This window comes from Aulonocara sp. 'chitande type north' Nkhata Bay, linkage group LG19 (assembly GCF_057382095.1).
Source record: "Aulonocara sp. 'chitande type north' Nkhata Bay isolate Kocher_YH1m ecotype deep benthic linkage group LG19, A_spYH_male_GT1.1, whole genome shotgun sequence".
In the NCBI taxonomy this organism is placed as follows: Eukaryota; Metazoa; Chordata; class Actinopteri; order Cichliformes; family Cichlidae; genus Aulonocara; species Aulonocara sp. 'chitande type north' Nkhata Bay.
The window spans coordinates 28,507,969-28,522,330 of record NC_141362.1 but is presented as its reverse complement, the minus strand read 5'-3'; the positions used below and the strand labels follow the sequence as shown (position 1 = coordinate 28,522,330).

Below are 14,362 nucleotides of genomic sequence, written 5' to 3'. Positions count from 1 at the left end.
GGGCAGGTAATCTAAGCTTTGCACCATTTCCACTTTCCCACGCTGCCAAGCCAATTGGGACATCACGGGTCTAGTCCAGTGAGCATTCTGCTGGCCTTCTTCAGGCCAGCTTTGACTTTAAAACTTTAAATCTCCCTGCGCAGCTGTCATTCTTCCTTGCAGTCGACTTCATGCAGCCCACCTTTTCTCCATCACTGCCTCTCTTCACTCCATTCAAGCCTCCATCTTCATCTACACCATCAGCGTCTAGACTCTGGGAGGGTCCTGCTCTAAACCCTATCACCACTATGATGGGCCGTTGGGGTCTAACCGCCAAATACCTCAAACTGAATTCTTTACATCAATAAATCATGTTCATTTCCTTCTAATGAGTTCTCCTTATTGAAATATATCACTTTTCAAGACTAAGATCACAAAATGCTCCTCCAGAAAATAACAGAGTATTTTTTTAAAAATGGGGGAAAAAGAGTTAACTAAACACAAGTCTAAAAAAAATTGTTTTTAGTCGTTTCTTGATAAAGACCACTGAGTCCATAGACCTCAAGCTGCCTTGGTCAGATTAATGGCAGTTTTTTTGTTTTGGTACTTTTGCATTTGCTTCATTTTCCAGCCCTGGAGGTTGTTTTACTGAATCTTGCCAGGCAAGCAAGTTGTCTGGCCCACCCAAACCAACCAAAACCAAACAGGAATATTTTTCTTTTTCTTCAGCCAATAAAAAAAAACATCACAGAAAACAGAAATACCCTTTCTAACTGGGCGAACAGCCTACAGCTTGCTATAACAGCATTAATTATAACTGCATTTATAATCAGCTGCACAGCTTTTGGAGAACGTCTTTCTCTCTATCCTGTTATCAATAGATGCAGATGTTGATTCCTGCTGTTCCTGTCTGTGGAGACAATCTTACAGCTTCTATCGGTGTGTTTTGGAGCAAATTAATGTTCTTAATATTAGTTCAATAAGGAAAGATCATAAGAAGGAGCTGAACATGATTTATTGATATACAGAATTTATTATCTAGTGATTAAGCTTGGATGGTCCATCACTACTGAATAGACACCCAGCATTAATAGAATTTAGGGCAAACAACCCCCTCACCCCGCTCCCCAGAGTCTAGAAGCTGGTGGTGGAGAAGATAACATGGAGGCTTGGATGGAGTGATTTGGGTAAGGCGGAGATGGAGAGGAGGCAAGTTGCACGAAGGAATCTGCAAGAGAGAATGAGAGATTAGCAGTGTGATTTAGGTTGAGAGTGAAGGCTGATTGGCTTAAAGAAGGAGGTCAGAAAGATGATTGGACTAGAGCCATGATGTCAGCATTGAGTTTTATAGTGTGGGAAAGTTATGTAAAGAATAGCCAAACACCTTGGAAAGCAGACAGACCAGTGATTGCAGGTCATGCTTATTGAACTTAGTTGTTTAGTCTGTCTATTTTTATTAGTGGTCATGTACAAAAGCAGACATTTCAGCATCTAAACAGGGATCCAAAACAAAAACCTGCAAATTAGTAGCTACCTGCTCTAACCTCCAGTTTTGTCTCACCAAAGTTACCCACCCGGCCCTGCTTACAGCTGTCAGTAAGTAGGTAGACTCATGCAGTACTACCATTTATGGCTACAGAAGCAATCTGATCCCTTTAAACATATGATCATAAAAGAGGGGGCTCTCTTATGGTTCAGTTGTGCAGTTATAAAGAGGAGAAAGCACTCATTTGGTTAGAATTTAACCAACCAGCCTCGCCAGTGTTGCCATGTTGCCATGTTGTCATGTTGCCACACTGCGATGCCTTCAAGTGTCTTCCACCATCTGTTGTCTTTTACTTTCTCATTCTGCAGGAGAATAGATTAGAAAAAAACTCTACTATTACACATGATGAAACTTTTTTATGGCTGTGGAAGCCCGATATAAATAAACTTGAATTATTTGCTTACTGAATAAAACTGTTTGTTATTATGTTTTTGTATTCTAAAATGTTGAATATGCAAATGATCTCATTAAAATGCCCTGAAAGCTACTTTCAACTGTTCCCTTATTCACAGGAAGTCACCACAGCAGGTAGCTCCACATGTTTGATTTATCAGATTTTTTTTTTTTTTTTTTTTACAGCAGATGCTCTTTCTGACACAAACCCAAAGGGATTTTTGTCTCCTCCTGGGAGAAAAATAGTGTAAGCCACCACATTATGAAGCCACAATGAGATTTTTATTTTTATTGAAATGCACTAATTTGCATAAATGATGGTGGATATATCCTGTAAAGACAAATAAAAATGTGTGTTTTGGACATTTTCTTTCAACTAGTTTGAGTTAGCATAACGTCTTGCATTAAACCCACTGCTGGTGTCATGAAGGAACTTCTGTTGTAAGTATGGATGACTGATCAGGAAAGTGGTTCCTGATCACAACTCTTCTCTTATATGATTTAAAGCAGGGGTGCCCAATCCCGGTCCTCGAGAGCTACCGTCCTGCAGCTTTTAGATGCATCCTTGTTCCCACACACCTGAATCAAATGAATGGCTTGTTATCAGGCCTTTGCCAAACATGATGGCATGCTGAAGAGATCAAACCATTTGATTCAGCTGTGTTGGAGTAGGGATGCATCTAAAAGCTGCAGGATAGTAGCTCTCGAGGACCGGGATTGGGCACCCCTGATTTAAAGAAATTGATTTAAATTGAAATTAGTAAGTTAAGCGTTGGCACTGGATTTCAAAATTTCTATAGTTACATACGGCATTGTTACAACAGCAGATAACAACAGGTTATTAAATGTAGCCGAAAAAGACAACTAAAGTGACTGCGTAAACAAAGTGTAAAGTACAACAAGCAGTTCAGGGTTAAAATGAAGGGTTTAAAGTACTGCTGTATAGAGTTGTAAAGAGATATTGCATAGGAAAGCTGAGTCATCTCTAGTGAAGTGTGCGGATGAAGAGGAGGTTTCAGAAGACCCTTCTCTCCCTGCTCCATGAACATTGTCCGTGTCCGCTCCTGATGAGTTCATTGCATTTTTAACACCATCCTTTTCCTTTTAATACCCAACAGACCACAGCTTAGTAAATGTAATTACAACAGACTTAGAAAATATTCTTAGGTACAAAGAGTTGCTAACACTTATAGTGAAGAACCAAAGCGAGCTTGCGCTGGCTGTTCCTGCAGAGATCCTCGGAGTTCCCGCTACAGTACAGAAACTGTACTACAGGAACTCAAGTGCTTTACTGAAGAGCAGTTTTAATATATTTGCACCGTTTTCTTCTTAATTTACTACTACTCTATAGTACATTTGTTATACTTTATACTATTTTCTACTTCTACTTTACTATAGTTTATACTCCATGTCATTTTTTAAAAGTTCTGATTACATATATAGATATAATATAGATATAAATCTACTAATAATATTAGAATACAACTGTTTTCAGGTTTAAGGCTGAACATTGACATGAATAACCAAAAGCCCCAAATTACTCTACGGGAACTGGAGAGGCACACTACAAAGAGGGAGGACACAAGAAAGGGCAAAGGGAGACTCGGACAATATATACACAAGGTAATGAGGTGAGGGGAAAACAGGTGGGAAACACAGTGGGAATAAATCTGGAATAATCAGACCAGGGGAAGTCAAATGAAATATAAAACACATGAGACCAAAAACCAAACACAGAGACACAGAGACAAGGATTCAAACATACAAACTAGGCACAGAAAGACAACCAGTAAAACAATAGTAGAAGCACAAACAGGAACTAATAAACCCAAATTCATCTATAATCAAGCAAAGAAACTTAAAAACACCAGGGAATATGAAATTGCATCACTAAAAGAAGACTATAAATATTACATAATCCCTTCATTCTGGAGTCTTCTGTTATAATACAGCTGGTGGCCATCCATCTGAATGGATGATAGAGGGCCCAGTCTGGCTCTTATCGGTCTGTTTACCTCTAATAAAACCCTTTGAATGGACTGATAGGATCCAAAGTGGGTGTCCCTTCTCAAAACCAGCAGAACTCATAAACCCACAAAATTAAAAATTCAGTCAATAACCCAGGTGCAGTGATAAATGGATGCTTTATTACTAAAAGGAAAGATGCCCAGTAGTGGAAATCTAATTAAAATTATCTCCTGCTGCAGTGTTAAAGTCATACATACATTAATGAATTATGATACAGTGATACAGTCTAATGTTTAATATTGTGAAAAAGACTACTCTGCACAAAACCATTTTTACAGTTACCTAAGTAGGATTATGATTTTTTCCTTAAGGTTCCAAATAATTTCACCGCACCACAAAGCAATGCATTTAAGGCCTGTGCAGTTGTGATACTGTGCTTTTGTTCTTTACGGTTTATTATTGCCTGTGGAAATTGTGTACATCACTGGCCATCTCTTCATATCCGCAGACTTTCCCATTGGTTGGCTTTTATCTATAAATCTTTGCTTTGGCTGGTTCCTTCTTATCTGTTTGTTTCTTTGTGTAAAAGCCACAACCAATATAGCCTACGCTATCACAACAGCATACAAATCTCAGAAATGGTTACAATGGGGGAGTTTAAGTCCATTTTAAAGGAGTGAGAGAATAGCCTTTTTGGTCAGTGCGATTGCCGCACACTTTTATCGCACATTATTCACTTATTTATGTTCACTTGTCTGTATGGAATATTGTGTTTGTTTTTTACTTGTTATATTGTTATGTGTTGTATTTGTTGTAACTTGTGGTGCCCTCATAGCCAGGTCTTGGGGTTGCTCATGAGCCTGAAAATGTGCTAGTTGTTTTTTATAAATTCTTTTTTGATGCTGTATTTCTTTTAATGCCCCTGAGTTTCATCGAATGCCCAGAATTAGAAAGACAATTGGCTGGAGTCCATATCTTAAAAACACAGAGAGCACATAGGATAGTGAGGTTCAACAGAGCACACACTGAGTAGACCTGAGCTGTTTTCAGACTTACAATGGAGCACAGAAATAGTTTGTAATGTAACTAATGTAGGTGTTAGAAAGTGGGGATGATGAATAGAGCAGCACAGAGAACCAAGTGGCCCGACAGCCGCACAGAACAAAATTCAAAGTGTAATATTTAATAACAACATGGAGCCCACATCATTAGGCACCACACATCATTAGATCGTCTCCTCTAGGAAAGCTCCTCCAGGGAGCCCTCAAACCTGCCTCCTGTTCCTCATGTTGCCAGGACAACAGACAGCAAGCTTGCAGCACACAAGTCAGTCTCTCATAGCAACAGATTGTCTTCAGAATCCCATTCTGACCAATCAGGAGTCGGCTGCTGGATGAGAACTCCCTGTTGTTGCTCCACTCTTATGTGTAGGAGGAGAGGGGGAGGAGTCACATGGTGTGAGGTACATAAAACATCCTTCACTGCAGACTACTACAGGTCATCTGTGGCTGGAAATAAACACCAAAAAATTTCATCAGGAGCAGGAAATAAAATTGGTTTTTCCTCTTTTTCCAATAAAGTTGAGAGCGATTGCATACCAACTGTGATTATTAAGATGAAGAGTTCAGTCGTATTTCAGTGCTTTTGCTTTGTTTTGTTTGTTACATTCATGCACACTCAAAGGATTCTTTCAGTGAAGTTCCTTTAGAACTAGTAATTGTGCCAGTAATTGACACAATAACTGGTCATTGTAAAAATTATTAGAACAATTTATTAGACCTCTTCAATTGAAATGATATATTTAATACTAAAAATATAATAATTGTTGTTATCCATGAGCCTTCAAATGTATTGTTTTACAAAAAAGCAGAAAAAATAATGATTTGGCTTTTTTAATTAAAATGCCAAATTAAATGTATTTACTTGCATTCCTGAACAGAAACAAAATGTTTTAGTGGTTGAATGTTCTACATGATTCATTTCTCACTTCTCAAAAATGTACAGTTGCTCAAATCTGTGTACAAAAACCTGAATTTTGTTCAATGAATTCAGTAGGATTTATTTTTAAATATATTTTTGACAGATTTCTAAAATATTTGTGTTTTCTTGTTTTTATGACGTGTGGTCTAATGTATCTGTTAAGCACTATACAGCTGCTTCTTAGCCGCTTATCCTGTTCAGGGTTGTGGGGGCAGGGGGGCTGGAGCCTTCCCCAGCTGTCATAGGGCAAAAGGTGGTGTACACCCTAAACAGGTCAGAGTCCATTGGAAGGCCCATTCAAAATAATATTTAAGCTAAAAAAAACATACATTTACGGACTAAATAGCGACTCTAAAATATACAAAAACACACTTTAATAATTTTTTCTAAAGGAAACATCCATTCTGTCTTTTGCTTTGTTTTTCAATACACGTTTTTTTCATAACTTTGCAAATCTCAACTTCAAATATAATAAAGTAAAATAGTGTCTTTATGTCAGTGTGTAATTCATCATTTTCAACACATACTGCAAATGTTCCTTATCAGCCATGTAGTTATGTATTGTGTCCTTTCACCCAGATGCCAGTTTGTAGTTATGGTGAAAAGGAACAACTGCTGGACAGTGTTTCGCTGAGCCCACAAAGCACTCTGAGTGGTTTAATATTAGCATTAGCGTGTGTGACTATCAGGAAACCGTGCAAGTGTTGCCAAGGGTTGCAACATTCGAGCTGCAACAATGATCTGCAAACAACAACGTAGCTCTGCAAAGGACAGCAAGAACTACAAACTGGTTGTGCATGTCTTCTTTAACTGGGAGGTAAACAATCTTGCCACATATTTGCAGGCTTCACTTTGAATTCAGGTCCATAAAAATGAATTGAGATCGTGCTAAGTTTGTTTATAGTGAAGTTATGAATGCGCACACCCTCATATTTTAGCAAACAGATGAATAAATTTGGATTAATGTGAGTGATATTTATGATATTTTACATTTTTAGACAAGAAACCCTTCTCTGTGGATGGGTGTCAAAGTTCAGAGGCTCTTAGTGAAATGTGGCCCCTGGTGATATATTTAACCTCACTGGGGCAACTCCCCCATTTCCTGACTCCGGTCCAGGAGTTGCTGAGGTGGGGGGGGTTGGACAGGGGAGTTGTGCATGCAGAGGCCCAGATAGGGCCAGCATAACCTTTCCTCCAGATTCCCTTAAGTAAGATGAAGTGAACTGGCCCACAAACAGGCTGCTGTCGTAAGACCCGGCTGCTTGTCATGCCTGCATGCTAACTGGTTTTCTTAGCAGCTCCTCCCTCTTCCCCTCTCTTCTCTCTAACAGCTGGCAATGAAACTGCATTACCGCAGCTCCAAAGCCCTCAATGCTCCCTGAGGTCATGCTTATGTGAGTCATACCGAGACCAGGCCCTCCTTAGCAGCCATGCGCTGCCAAGGCTGAGCCGACACACCTGCTACTCCCCTCCCTGCTGCAAGCAAGCAGCACCTTAACAGTTAGGTAAACTGTGTTCAGATTCTTATTGTATAAGCACCAATGACTAGAAATAAAATATAAAATACAATGGTAATCATAACAATCACAGTGGACCTGCTATTCCCTTCAAAGTTTGTGATTATACTAAAAATAAAAAGAACAACAAGAAAATGCTTTTAAAGCACTGATTTTTACTTTTTTTCATATTGTGGTTTCCAGAAGTTTGTTAGAAGTTCTGACACATTTTTCCCCCTTTTGTCCAAATACAGTTGGTGATGATGTAACTAACAGCACATGTAGGTCAGGACCAGTTTGGTTTCTCTTACATGTAGATGTGCTCATACAAATGGTCAGACAATAGGACACAGGAAAAACATGCAGCACACACTTACATAAAGCTTTCAGAACATATTTAGAGTCAGAAGCACAATGCATAACACAGAAAGCCCTTTGCCCTACATACAGGACAAATAAGCATGTACTGCCCTGTGGAGACTTGAATTATTTTAAGCCATAGCATGTCTTCATATGTATGAAGATGATCAATAAAAATAAAATACCCAATAAGACAAAAGAAGGCTCGAGGATTATGACAAAAAAAACAAAACAGGAAAACATGACTGACAGTGAATTGGTGTGTTTTCCTGGATGGCCTAGTTTACAGTGGAGGGGGAAAAACTGAAACATGGGAGTGATACATTATTTCTAGCAACAAAGTTAAAGATCGCAACAACAAGCTTTAGGAAACTTGGCTGAGTATCATTGTGTTATAAAACGTGAATTTGATACGTAATCAATTGCTTAACAGCTGCAAGAAAACGACATAAACACCTTGAAAAACAGCAGAACAAAACAAAACACACGAGCGCGGGAGACAGAACCCCGCGTTTCGGCAGGCAGTCGTGTTGCATTCAAGGTATTGTGGGAAAAGCTGGTAAAAATGACTTCGCTACCTTTCTCAGATAGACCCATTTCCATAAATTCAGTCAAATCAGCTGAGTATAAAGCACAATTAAATCGGTGCTTTTTTAAAGCTTTTTTTTAATATGCCTACTGAAATGTTTTTCTAGATAGTTAACTACAAATTCAAATGTTTGCTTGCTTATGAGCTATTGCAAATGCTTTTCAAAAATAATCAACTAGACGTGGACTTTTTGCTGTATTATTCATTCTATTTTAGATTATTAAAAAACATATCGTACAGCATCACAAAAAAGCAGAAAAAAATACAGTCAAAACTTCATATAAGAGGGTTCACTGCAATTTCTTATTTAATATCAAAAAGAAGAGAGAGATAGCGGCTATTATTTGAATATTTAAAAATGTCTGATGAAATGTTTAGACTGTGAAAGGTAGATCTAATAAAAATAATAATTTTTAATCACCAGTCATCACTTATGAACATTTATTGGCCATTGTTTTTCATTCTTGTCTTATAATATATTACTCTAACATATACTAAAATGAATCCGATTTACCATTCTCCAGGACATACATTGTGCTTAAGCTCCAAATTAATGTTATGTGTGATTTCCGAGAGATTATTCCTACAGCCCATGAATGCAGCATACACTGAAACGACCTTTCGCCTAGTTTGGCGGATGGCAGTTCATCGGGTTTACCCTGACACTGCTGACTCCTGTGACCACGCCCACCAACGACCACGCACCCTGTTTCCTCCAACCGTCCAGCGAGCACGCACTGTTCACGCGCTTTTTGCTCTCCCATTGGCTGAAGCTCTTCACACGCACGCTCGTGATTGGTGGAGTGTTGCCACCCGCCTTTGCGTGTTGTGAGTTTTGTTATTCTTTTTTTTTTTCCCCTTCCCCCTCCTCCTTTTCACCCCCCACGTTTTACACACACAGCTGAGAGAAAAGGGAGCCAGTCAGAGAAAAGACGACCTCAACCCTATCGGAACAGGCAGCAGCTCTGGCAACCGCCGTCTCTTTGTTCTAAACTGGCTTCAGAAACAAAAACGCGATATCAAAATATTTTATTCCTCAGTGCCATCGCGAAAATTCAACGAAATGGACTCACTCGAGGTAAGGCAATTTTATTAAACTGTCACTTTAGCTTTACGCAACATTTTTGTTTGTTTTCACTTCAATTCTTTTAACGTCCACTTGTTTACTTTGACATTTCAGCACTTACATAAATGAAAAGCTTAATTCGACATTTTTAAAAAAGTATATTTATTATAATTTTTTGTCTAATTAACTTTGCAATAGTGCCACAAAAAACATATTTAACATGAACACTATTTTTAGCATTTTATTCAACCTTAAATAAAATAAGAAAAATAAAAAAATATCACGCAACGACACGCGCAACTCTGTCGCTGTCAATTTTTTTTAGTCCGGGTGTATTTCTGTGGAGAATTACTAATATGCTTTGTTTACTGTGAAAAATATATAATAAAAGTTGGAACGTGACAAGCCTACTTCCTGATGCAAACCCGCTTTATGGGGATTTCACATGGCTCATCTCGGCTGCACGTCACTGTTTGGTCTATATTTGGTCATGGGAGGTGTCCTGGCTTCGGGCCAGAGGCAGTGCATGGGGTGGGGTGTAGTCACCAGCACCCTCTCCTTTTTGGCCCGGGAACTTCAGGTACAGGAAGAGTGACTGAGCAGATGATAACTGGAAATAGAATTTTTTTTTTTTTGTTCCATTCGGGTTCATAGAATAAAAAAATGTCTCCTTCTAAGCGCGATCGGAGAAAAGCTGAATAAACATAATGTGGAATAGGCGTGGAAAATAGCTTTGTGTGTTTGTACGTGTGTTGTCAGTGACCTGAACACAGAAATGTAATTTAATTTTCTCCACCCCCCCAGACTGAGAATATGGATGCCTGTGAGGTTAATGTAAAGAGAAGGAGGCATGACAGCGAGCACTCTGACTCTAGTGGATTGGGTTTCGACTGCTCTGGTCTGGAGTACACTGACCTGGAAGCAGCGGAGGCTCTGGTGTGCATGAGCTGTTGGAGCACAGATCTTTTCTTTAGCCGCAAAAAGCCAAAACCAAAGCCAAAGACCTGCAAACCAAGACCCCTAACCCCAGCTTCAGACTCCGGCGACTCCCTCCCACCATCAGAACTTCCAGACCCCCCAAAGGACTTTGTGTCCTTCTCCTCCCTGGTAAGACATATCATATAGCACCAACATATGGGCACCACCACTGCAGCATTTCTTCATCATAGTTTGAACTAAAAGGACTGAAAGGTTTGACCTTGTGATGCATAAGTGTTAATGATATGAGGTTGGGGCAGCTGACAATTGCTACAACAAGAAAAACCTTGTTACAGTTAGGTGTTTGACTGTCAGGCAGAGTTCCTTCTTGCAGAGGCAGGGTCATAAAAATCACTGTTTTATAGCTCATTATGATGGTTATTCTTATGTCTTATCTTCTTGCCACCTGTGATGCTTATCACTGCAAATGTAGGTTCTTATGCAACTAGAGACAGTAGATGCACTTTTTAACTCTCTGACTGTCTCTTTGCAGTGTATGACCCCGCCCCACAGTCCCAGCTTTGTTGAAACATCATCAGGCACCGCGTCGCAGTCAAGTTCTGGCTTGGTCGCATCCACACAGCAACTTGTCCTGGCAACCGTTGCTGAAAAGACCCCCTCTCTCCCCCTCACACAGCCCTGCAAAGCAATGGCGACAAGCGTGATCCGCCACACTGCGGATAGAACCCTCTGCCAGCACCACATTCCAGTGGCCCCCAATCCAGAGAAAGCTAGGGACATGGTAACAGCTACTACAATGGTCTCCCAGCAGCAGGAGCAGCAGTGCATCACAAACACAGAGCAGATAACCACACCTCCATCCCCTCCTGCTTCTCTCATACCTTCAAAAACAGAGCAGCCACCCAGTCCCCCCAAATCCTGTTTGGACAGTGTCCCCACCCTAACTCCTGTCAACAGCCAACCGCAAAATAGCCCACCCTCTCCCCCTGTTCCCACAACTGTGTCCCCTCCTCCAGTTGCAAGCCCTCAAATCATCTGCCAGATGTTCCCTGTCAGCAGCCAATCGGGTATAATCTCAGCCTTCATCCCCAGTGCGGTTCAGACATCCAATTCTGGCATTCGGGCTGCTGCCACACCCATCCTCCCCCAACCCACCTCAGCTAACAACCCCCCTGTCCAGCAGTCCCTGATTGTGGGCTCCTCAGTGCCCCAAGGCACAGTGATGCTGGTCCTCCCTCAGTCATCCGTCTCTCAGGGTACCCACTGCCCTCAGACTGTCATGACCCTGGGCAACACCAAGCTACTACCTCTGGCCCCAGCCCCTGTGTACTTGTCAACAGGACCCAGCAGCACCACAACAGCCACAAAGATGGATTTTTCCCGCAGGAGGAACTATGTCTGCAACTTCCCAGGCTGCAGGAAGACATACTTCAAGAGCTCACACCTCAAAGCTCATCTTCGAACACACACAGGTGGGGGGTTTACTGCCTTCAGAGTTGCTTGTGAGAATGTGGACTGAAAATGAGTGTTGCATCCTGTTTGTAAAACATTCCTTCTCCGACCTTGTTATTCTTGTCGGGAAAGAGAGTGAGCTCATTGTTTTATTGTAAGCCAAGCTCAGTTATGTGTCAAGTTTTTATGACTACAATGTGACTCACTTGTTTTCTTCACTTGGTCCTCCCTTAGGTGAGAAGCCCTTCAGCTGCAGCTGGGACGGGTGTGATAAGAGGTTCGCCCGCTCAGACGAGCTCTCCCGTCACAGGCGTACGCACACTGGCGAGAAGAAGTTTGTGTGTCCCGTGTGTGACCGGCGGTTCATGCGCAGCGATCACCTGACCAAACACGCCCGCCGCCACATGACCACAAAGAAAATTCCCTCCTGGCAGGCTGACGTCAGGAGTTTGAACAAAATGGCCACAGGAAAAATCCCTCCCTCGAAGTCTGGCATTGCAGCGCTAAGCATGCTGGTACCTGTTGGCTCAAACTAAACAATGAACAACCTGCCACCCGACCCACTCCCAAGATACCAGAGGGACACACAGGAAGCAGTCAAGCACATGGGACTGCTGTTCTTTTGAATCATGGGAATGAAAAAGAAATCATGCACTGGACTCTCTTCCTGCTCTACTGCTCATTTGTACACATATTTTCTCTAAAAGATTCTTTGTTTATATAATTGTGATTATATGTATGCACTCTTGCCAAAGCCTTTGTATGAAGTTTTGTCTTATACATTTCACCTTCTGCACCTCTCCTTTGTTTGTGTTGATATTCATGTACGTGTATGTGAATGTGTTGTTTGTTGTACTATGAAATGAATTTGTCACATTTTGGGGGGGATGGGTGAAAAGAAATGTACATATGAATAGTAATCATCAGTACCATAATTATACCTTGATTGTATCTCCCTGTCTACCTTTTCATATTATTTAATACATATTTGTAATAAAAAACAAGGGTAAATGAGTCGTGATTGTGAGTCTTGTGACCTTTCCCATATTCTAAAAATGAAAAAAATCATGTGTGGGATCAAGATGAAGTCAGCAATCTTTCCCAGTCATCTCACGCACAAATACACAAAAGTGGTGCCTGCCCACATCCTGTGTGTGTGTGTGTGTGTGTGTGTGTCATGCTGACTCCCACTACCGCCACCGCCCTCAACTGAAGCTCACTCATGTTCTTTCAAATGTGCTGACTGGCCTGTGGGTAGCTTCCTGCTGGTTGAATGATTTTTTTCTGGGTGTTATAAAAGCTCTTTTGGCAAATCCATCTGGGGACATCGCGTCCTGTTCATTAGCTCAGAGACAGAGCCAGATGAGTCAGAACAGACAGGCAAGTTGGTTGTTCTGTATTGGAGTTCATTAGAAGCATATTTGAGCACATTCAGATCTGTCACATGGGAGCAAGGAGGGCACGAGTTACAGCTCTTGCATAATACTCTACTAAGTTCATTATAATGTCCCTGGTGTATTTAGCATATGTGGACTGGTGTTTAGAATAAAGTCACATGCCTGACCTTTTTTCGTGCAAAGTTCTGAGAAACTGTTAGAACTTTATTTTTTTATGAATCATAAAGATGTACTGTCTCTTTGTGATGCCGCTTTCTCTCTCACACACACGCAGTTTCATAAGCAGTGGTCCCATACCTAGTAACAGTCCACCCCTTCCAATCACACAGTGAGGAACAGGAACTGCTGGGGGTGCGACCAATCACCTCTCTCGCTCGCACACCCGCCCATTTGCCTTACTAACCGATATACTAACTGGCTGAGTTCCACCTGAACTGTGGTCTACGGAGACACCTGCTGGTGGGACTGTGTAATGTTATTGCTTGCAACGATGGAAAAAACACGCCCGGAATATAAAAACAAAAAACAAGAAAAGAAGAAGAAAAAAAAGGATATTCCACAAATAGCGGCCTACCCATTATGTCATCATTAACATGATAACATAATGAGTAGAAATTAAAAAGTATACTGTATAGAGTTCAAGGGTAGCTAATTGATTATTTGTACTATGCATTTTATTCAAATTTATTTGCTTAAAGCTTTAATTAATAGAGTTTGTTTAATTCATAGGTTGTGATTAGGTGGCATGCTCTAATGACGAGATTTTAGGTATTACTGGGAGTTATTGTTGGGACCAATTGTATCTACTATACAATGTCTCCTTAATCACAGTTCCGAACAGATCATATTTTAAAAATGATCAAAATGTTAATTAAGATTTTTCTGAAATGACAGTAAAGACTAAACTATTAAAGGTCAGGAAAACATTTGTTTAAAAAACTGTAGCAGTGGCATGTTTGTGGAATTTTTCATTGTAGAAGAGAATAGGAAGACAAACCTTGACACACGTAAATGTTGTTTTGTAACCTAAAATAAAATTTTGCAATTTCGTTACGTTGTTACACATTTAAGGTCAGCAGTTTAGTGGAATTTTTTAATGTAACTTTGAAATGTTTTCTGCAATGCTCTAATACTAAAGTCCATCTGGTGTTTCTTTGATGAAGTCTCTTCCAGTGTGTTTTTAGGTAACACCCTGTG

The 14,362-nt window shown here is 40.5% G+C and overlaps 1 protein-coding gene across 1 annotated transcript; it reads left to right on the top strand.

The window, feature by feature from the left end:
* The first annotated feature begins 9,210 nt into the window (after positions 1-9,210).
* LOC147307242 (Krueppel-like factor 11) lies at positions 9,211-12,782 on the top strand. The gene is made up of 4 exons (XM_086273926.1): positions 9,211-9,389; positions 10,182-10,484; positions 10,849-11,788; positions 12,003-12,782. The coding sequence occupies exons 1-4, from the start codon at positions 9,375-9,377 to the stop codon at positions 12,302-12,304; spliced, it is 1,560 nt and encodes a 519-aa protein (XP_086130052.1). The 5' UTR covers positions 9,211-9,374; the 3' UTR covers positions 12,305-12,782.
* The last annotated feature ends 1,580 nt before the right edge of the window (positions 12,783-14,362 follow it).